The sequence below is a fragment of the Hyperoodon ampullatus genome (genome assembly GCF_949752795.1).
Source record: "Hyperoodon ampullatus genome assembly, chromosome: 4".
In the NCBI taxonomy this organism is placed as follows: Eukaryota; Metazoa; Chordata; class Mammalia; order Artiodactyla; family Ziphiidae; genus Hyperoodon; species Hyperoodon ampullatus.
Genome location: NC_136917.1, coordinates 124839582 through 124848371, shown reverse-complemented (window position 1 = coordinate 124848371; position 8790 = coordinate 124839582). Strand labels below are relative to the sequence as shown.

General features: G+C 34.0%; 1 protein-coding gene across 1 annotated transcript in view; it reads left to right on the top strand.

Moving 5' to 3' along the window:
- Window positions 1-7196, top strand: part of RNF180 (ring finger protein 180) — a gene marked incomplete at both ends in the record, with an annotated part of 236673 nt that extends 229477 nt beyond the window's left edge. The window contains one exon of the mRNA XM_079702308.1: window positions 6997-7196. Within this exon, the coding sequence (XP_079558434.1) occupies window positions 6997-7196 (200 nt within the window). The remainder of the gene's footprint in view (window positions 1-6996) is intronic.
- Between the last annotated feature and the right edge of the window lie 1594 nt (window positions 7197-8790).

Here is an 8790-nt window from a genome sequence, read left to right as displayed (position 1 = left end):
CCAAGTAATGATCATTATCCACCTTACCTATAAAAACACCATTACATAAGCCGTCTGGGTCAGCATCACCTTCTGATGTTCAGAGCTAGAAATTTTGTAGTTTGGTGTCTTCCTGCACTGCCTTCTTTTTCCCTCATTCCACCAATAAAGGAAATTACCATTAATGAGGACACTTCTAGAGTGAAAGGGGCACTATTAGTAATTACACCAAGACATAAGAGTAACTGAGACTGTCCTGGGGAAACCAGCATACTCATAATTCTACATCTTTTGTGCCTTGTCTACTCTCAGTTCTACTGTTTTCTACAACTATGCAATTAATACAGTTATTCTTTGACCCAAACAACTGAAAGTTTTGAATCTGAAGAATCTAAGGCCTCTAAATATTCCTTTTGGACAGAAAAATCACATATTTTAAAATACAGTAGTAATGGTAATAATTTCCAGTAACAATGTTACCTGTTTTCCAGCCTATATTTGTGAAAGGTTTTTGAAAAGGTATATAAACTACTTTGGGAACATTTGTGTTTATGTATTAGAATAATTTTTGAATGTGAGAAAAACTCTTCCCACTTCCCCTCTCTCCTACACAAACAAAAAGTCCCCTTTCCTTTTAAGATACTGAGTACAGTTTAGAGAACAGTAGTTAGATAGTCTTAAATAGCTGTTAGGATTGAAATCCCCTAAATATGCTCTCCAGAATAGAATGCCTACAGGCTGGTGCGAGACAATCCCTTGGAATGTGGGAAAATAACATTAAAATTTCTGTTATGATTATTGAAACAGAAGAAAAGTTAAACATTACTAATACTTAGTGAGGACTGACACTGGCATCCTTACTTACATGTTATGATGGTATGTAATGTTAGCTGAGGAAAACTGTAAGTTTGACAATATGAATAGCTGACTTCATTAGTTTGTTAGTTTTGCAGGTGTTGCAATATCTTGAAGTTTAATATGACCAGTTAAATGGACTTTAGATATTATCTAGTTTTAGCTAAACTACCAGCACAAGGTGCACAAGAAACTTAAACAGAATCCTATAAAGAAATCAGATTGATGATAATACTGATAAGGCAAACAAAAAAATAGAAGAGCTGACACATCATTCTAGTATAAGCTTTTTGTAAGCTATAAAAATTATTTAAAAAAATAAAATATGATAGAAAGTCAGCCAAAAACATTAGAAATTATTAAAAACCTATTTGAAATATGTCTATAAAATTTATTCTAAAATATCACTTAACATTTATCTCATCCTTCTTAATTTCATGTTTTTAATCTACATAAGTAAATGTAATCTACAAATAAACACAAAACTATAAAATATCCATGAAAGAAATTGAAGATGACACAACTAAATGAAAAGTTATTCCATGTTCATTGATTAAAAGAATTAATATAGGGGTAGGGAAGTAGGAGGTACAAACTATTAGGTATAAAATAAGGTACAAGGATATATTGTACAACATGGAGAATATGGCCAATATCTTTTAATAACTATACATAGAGTATAACCTTTAAAAACTGTAAATCACTATATTGTACACCTGTAACTTTTATAATTATGTAACTGTATGGCAACTATAGTTCAATAAAAAAATAAAATTTAAAAGAGAATATTGTTAAGATGTCTGTACTACTCAAAGCAAAATAAAGATTCAACACAATTCCTATTAAAATACCAACAGCAGTTTTCACAGAAACAGAAAAAACAATTCTAAAATTGGTTTGGAACCACAGAAGATTCCAAATAGAGCAACCTTGAGAAAGAACAGAGTGGAAGGTATCACTTCCTGATTTCAAATTATATTGCAAAGCTATAGTAATCAGAATGGTGTGGTATTGGCATAAAAACAGACTCATAAACCAATGGAACACCATGGAAAGCCCAGAAATAAACCCACACATACACAATCAACTACTTTTCAATAAGGGTGCCAGGAATACACAATGGGGAAAGGATACTCTCTTCAATAAATGGTATTGGGAAAACTGGATTGCCGTATGCAAAAGAGTGAAACTGGACCTCTATGTTACACCATACACGAAAATCTACTCAAAATAGATTAAAGAGTTAAATGTAAGATTTGAAACCATAAAAGTTTACAAGAAAACATACAGGATAAGCTCCTCGACAATGGCCTTGGCAATTTGTTTGGGTGTTTTGTTTTGTTTTGGATATGACCACAAAAGCTCAGGCAATAAAAGCAAAAATAAACAAGTGGACTACATCAAACTAAAAAGCTTCGGTATGGCAAAGGAAACAAATAAAATCAAAAGGCAACCTATGGATTTTGAGAAAATATATATGAACCATAAATCTGATAAAAGACACTGGACATTTGCTAATAAACTAGACAGCAGGTACTCTCACAACAACAAAAAAGATAATTATGTGAGGAGATGGATATATTAATTAGCTTGACTATAGTAATCATTTCACTATATATTATATATCAAATCATCCTGCTTTACACCTTAAAGATATATATTTTCTATTTTAAAATAGAAAATAAAACATGTAAACAATAATTTAGGATTATTCCTGATAAAAGAAATTTGACTTTAACCATACTAATACTGAGGTGAATGCAGGCTTTCTGTCAAAATAAGCAGCCTGATCTAGAGCATAATATTTAACATTATATTTTTTATTGTTACATAACAAGTTATTAAAATAGATGAACCAGAATCTGCTTAAAGCTTGAGCCTCACAGAACCTTTACCACCAGAGTTACTAGCAAGTACTAGAATATATCTTTTCTGCTCAATTTATTGTATTGTCCCCACTCACCAACACTAATAAGCACAGAAATACATTAGTAGGCAGTAGATAACTACAAAGCAAAGGTTAATAATCACGTTATTCATCTTAAAAAATATATAATTTTGAAGGTCTCTAAAAACAAAATTCAGTGTTGGTCAGCCAACAAAAACAGGTTGCCATTAAGTATACTCAAACTGTAAATAATTAGCATATAAGTATCACAAAATAAAAAGAACAGCATTTCACAATGAGATGTAATATTTCTCAGAAATGTCATATTCATTTAGTCATAAATGGACTATTGCTTACTTTCAATATTTACTTTTTATATAATCTCCTTAAGTAGGTCCATGCTTGGAAACTTATAAGAATTAAAGCTCAATTTCTTCAAAGGAGTATCATTTTGTCTGTCCAGTTTATTCAATGCTAAAACATAAGACATTTTTCCTATAGAATTTTGCACAAATGACTTGGTGAAATTCTCAAGGTATAAGATAGAAGGTTAAGTTGGTGATCAGAAGTAACAAACATTAATTGTGAGAGTAGTTGTAAAAATAAAACATGAAGTTTTAATTTAGAAAATGCTCTCATGGGAAAATAATTTACATTTGAACCTCACAGTTATTTTTCATTTGCTATTTTTAAATTTTATATTGGAGTAGAGTTGATTAACAATGTTGTGTTACTTTCAGGTGTACAGTAAAGTGATTCAGTTATACATATACATGTATGTATTCTTTTTCTGATTCTTTTCCCATTTAGGTTATTACAGATATTGAGCAGAGTTGCCTGTGCTATACAGCAGGTCCTTGTTGGTTATCTATTTTAAATATAGCAGTGTGTACATGTCAGTCCCAAACTCCGAATCTATCCCTCCCCCACTACCTTCCCCCATGGTAACCATAAGTTCCTTCTCTAAGTCTGTGACTTTGTTTCTGTTTTGTAAATAAGTTCATTTGTATCATTTTTTTAGATTCAGCATGTAAACAATATCATATGATATTTATCTTTCTCTGTCTGACTTACTTCACTTAGCATGATAATCTCCAAGTCAGCCCATGTGGCTGCAAATGGCAATATTTCATTTTCTTTAATGCCTGAGTAATATTCCATTGTATATATGTACCACATGTTCTTTATCCAATCATCTGTAAATGGACATTTAGGTTTATTCCATGCCTTGGCTATGGTAATTAGTGCTGCAATGAACATTGAGGTGAATGTATCCTTTTGAACCATGTTTTTCTCCAGATATATGCCCAGGAGTGGGATTGCAGGATCATATGGTAGCTCTATTTTTTAGTTTCCTAAGGAACCTCCATACTGTTCTCCACAGTGTCTCTACCAATTCATTCCCACCAACAGTGTATAGGGTTCCCTTTTCTCCACACCCTCTCCAACATTTATTGTTTGTAGACTTTTTGATGATGGCCATTCTGACTGGTACGAGGTGATATCTCACTGTAGTTTTGACTTGAATTTCTCTACTAATTAGCGATGTTGAACATCTTGTACATCTTGGTCATGCGCCTCTTGGCCATCTGTATGTCTTCTTTGGAGAAATGTCTATTTAGGTCTTCTGCCCACTTTTTGATTAGGTTATTCTTAAAATTTGTATGGAAACACAAAAGACCTCGAATAGCCAAAGCAATCTTGAGAAAGAAAAATGGAGCTGGAGGAATCAGGCTCTCTGACTTCAGACTACACTACAAAGTTACAGTCAGCAAAACAGTATAGTAGGGGATTCCCTCATGGTGCAGTGGTTAAGAATCCACCTGTCAATGCAGGGGACATGGGTTCGAGCCCTGGCCCAGGAAGATCCTACATGCCACGGAGCAACTAAGCCCATGCGCCACAACTACTGAGCCTGTGCTCTAGAGCTCGCATGCCACAACTACTGAGCCCGCGTGCCACAACTACTGAAGCCCACATGCCTAGAGCCCATGCTCCACAACAAGAGAAGGCACTACAATGAGAAGCCCGCACACCGCAATGAAGAGTAGCACCCACTCACCGCAACCAGAGAAAGACCGTGCACAGCAACGAAGACCCAATGCAGCCAAAAATAATAAAAATAAAAAATAAATAAATTTTAAAAACAAAACGAAAAAATAGTATGGTACTGGCACAAAAATAGAAATATAGATCAATGGAACAGGATAGAAATGCCAAAAATAAACCCACACACCTATGGTCAATTAATCTACGACAAAGGAAGCAAGACCATACAATGGAGAAAAGACAGTCTCTTCAATAAATGGTGCTGGGAAAACTGGACAGCTACATGTAAAAAAAATGAAATTAGAACATTCTTTAACACCATACGCAAAATTAATCCATTTTGAGTTTAAGACCTAAATGTAAGACCAGATACTATGAAACTCTTAGAGGAAAACATAGGCAGAACACTCTGACATAAACCGCAGCAATGTCTTTTTCTATCCATCTCCTAGAGTAATGAAAATCAACAAAAATAAATAAATGGGACCTAATTAAACTCAAAAGCTTTTGCCTATCAAAGGAAACCATAAACAAAATGAAAAGACAACCCACAGAATGAGAGAAAATATTTGCAAATCATGCAACTGACAAGGGATTAATCTCCAAAACTTACCAACAGCTCATGTGGCTCAATATCAAAAAATGAACCTCACAAATTTTTGAACTAAGTCATCAGATGATATAGATGAGAAATCTGAGACCCAAGGAGATAAATTACCTTGTCCCAAGTAAATGACAGATCAAAAATAGTCTCCTAAAATATTTGCAAGTGATATGACCAATAAGGAGTTCATATCCAAAATACGTAAAGAACTTATACAACTCAATATCAAAAAAATAATAAAACCCAATTAAGGGCTTCCCTGGTGGCGCAGTGGTTGAGAGTCCACCTGCTGATGCAGGGGACGCAAGTTCGTGCCCGGTCTGGGAAGATCCCCCATGCCGTGGAGCGGCTGGGCCCGTGAGCCATGGCTGCTGAGCCTGTGCATACGGAGCCTGTGCTCCGCAACGGGAGAGGCCACAACGGTGAGAGGCCCGCGTACCGCCAAAAAAAAAAAAAAATTAAAAAATGGGCAAACGACCTGAACAGACATTTTTCCAAAGAATACCTATAGATGAACAACAGGAACAAGAAAAGATGCCCAACATCACTAATCATCAGAGAAATGCAAATGAGTATCACCTTACACCTGTAGAATGGCTACCATCAAAAACACCACAAATAACAAATTTGGAGAAAAGGGTACCCTAGTACATTGTTGGTAGCAACGTAAATCGGTGCAGCCACAAAGGAAAACAGTATGAAGGTTCCTCAAAAAACTAAAAATAGAACTACCATATGGTCCAGCAATTCCCTTCCTGAGTATATATCCAAAGAAAACAAAAACAGTAATTCAAAAAGATATATGCACCCCAAGGTTCATAGCAACATTGTTTACAATAGCCAGGATATGGAATCAATGTAAGCGTCCATCAACAGATGAATGGATAAAGATGTGATACATACACACACACACACACACACACACACACACACACACACACAATGCAATATTACTCAGCCATAAATAAAAGCATGAAATTTTGCCACTTGCAGCAACATGGATGGACCTGGAGGATATTATGCTTAGTGAAATGAGTCAGAGAAATACAAATACTGTATATTATCATTTATATGTGGAATCTAAAAAATCAAGTGAATGAATACATCATAACAGAAACAAACTCACAGATATAGAGAACAAACTAGAGGTTCCCAGTGGGGAGAGGCAAGGGAGGAGGGGTAAGAAGAGGTAGGGGATTAAGAGGTACAAACTACTATGTATTAAAATAAGCTACAAGGATATATTGTATAGCACAGGAAATATAGCCAATATTTTATAATAACTTTAAATGGAGTATAATCTATAAAAATGTTATATACTTGAAACTAATATTGTAAATCAACTATACTTCAATTTTTAAAAAAGGATAGTTTCCTGACTCCATATTCCATGTTCTTTGCTAATTTTACTGTCCCCCCTTAAAACCCTTAACTGAAAGAAAAAATAAAAGACTTCTGATAGTTGCTTATCATTAAAAAAAAATGTCAGGAATACAATATACCACTCAATGAAATCAAGATATGCTCTGGTTGTGATACTTCTGTTCATAATGCAGCTTCCTTTCTGAGCACTTAAACTGAATTTAATTAGCTTTAAATAATATGTTCATATATCTTCTAGGTTTCCACAGACGTGCAGCTCCAGTTACAAGAAGGCAGTTTCCACATGGTGCACATAGGATGGATTATCTGCACTTCGAGGATGATAGCCGTGGATGGTGGTTTGACATGGATATGGTGATCATCTATATTTATTCAGTGAACTGGGTCATTGGATTCATTGTTTTCTGCTTTCTTTGCTATTTTTTCTTTCCATTTTAGGAATTTTCATACCTTACTATGGTTGAACAATTACAAATGATGTAGATAAGAATTAAACAGTTTTTTAAATGTGCTTTGAAGTTTTTATAATGTTGCATTATATAAATTGTTGGTGTTTATAGAAAATCTGAGAATGGACTTATTTATGAATGTTTTACATGTAACAAACTCAACTTTATTCAAGAGCTAATCTATCTAGCACTTAGAAACAATGCACTGTTAATTTCATAGTTCTTCTTGGTTTGCGATTTGTGGCTCTAATTTTACAATGTCACTTTTACATTTATCTTGATTTTAAAGACTGAGGTTTTCCCTCCACTTAAAAATAGTAAAAATGTAAAATTAAATGATAATCTGAGTAGATATTATCATTAATGATAATATATTTAGTCAATCATCACTTATCCTCAGGCAAGTTATATACATTAAAGATAAACCATATCCTCTGGGAACTAATCTAGCAGGGTATATTCAGTTTTGGTTTCCAGTCTCTACGTATGTCCTTATGTCCCTTTCTGTTACCAAGACAGCTGACTCTCCTTTTTTTTAGAGACCTAATAATAGCGTTAGTGCAACATTTTAAACTATTACAAGAACAGAATATTAAACACAAAAAAAGCAAAAAAAAAACAAAGCTGAGATTAATTCCCACCAGTAGAGACTTAGAAAAATATATTAACACTTTTCCAATTACAGGATTATTCACCTGAGGAAATTAAAAATTTACTGACTGACAGACAGTAGCCTAAAAGAACAATGCATGTCCAAAATGTAGTTAATTTAGTGATTCTTTTAACTTGGACATTGTCAAATATATTGTAAATGTGCAATAAAGAGTGGCTTTTAAATTTTTTCATTGTTGTTAACTAATTTAATGTCTGGAATAAAGAATTGTTAGAAATAGGCTTATGGGTTTATAGAAAGAAAACCTGATATTTATTTTTATTTATTATTACAGTAATCCCTGGAATTAGTTTTCCCTTATTAATTTTTTTTTTAAAAAAGGAGATCTGAATGATCCCAGTACAAGAAAGAATTTGGGTAGGTATTCCAATGTTAAAAGTGAGAAAACTACAGCACAGAGAAGTAAGCTTATTTATTTCAGTCACTTAGGTGGTCTTTGTGTAACCTAGAACAAAAAGTTTTTTATTTTGTTTTTTGGGGTTTTTTTTAAAATCTTTTTTGGAGTATAATTGCTTTACAATGTTGTGTTAGTTGCTGCTGTATAACAAAAGTGAATCAATCAGCTATATGTATACATATATCCCCATATCTCCTCCCTCTTGCATCTCCCTCCCACCCTCCCTATCCCACCCCTCTAGGTGGTCACAAATCACCGAGCTGATCTCCCTGTGCTATGGGGCTGCTTCCCATTAGCTATCTATTTTACATTTGGTAGTGTATATATGTCCATGCCACTCTCTCACTTCATCCCAGCTTACGTTCCCTGTGTCCTCAAGTCCATTCTCTATGTCTGCGTCTTTATTATGAACTACTAATTCAACATTCCTGTGCTGTGATGTCATATATCTGATAATGCAATAAGCATATTTTAACATAAGGTAGGTAAACCTCTCATGGCACTAAAAATACT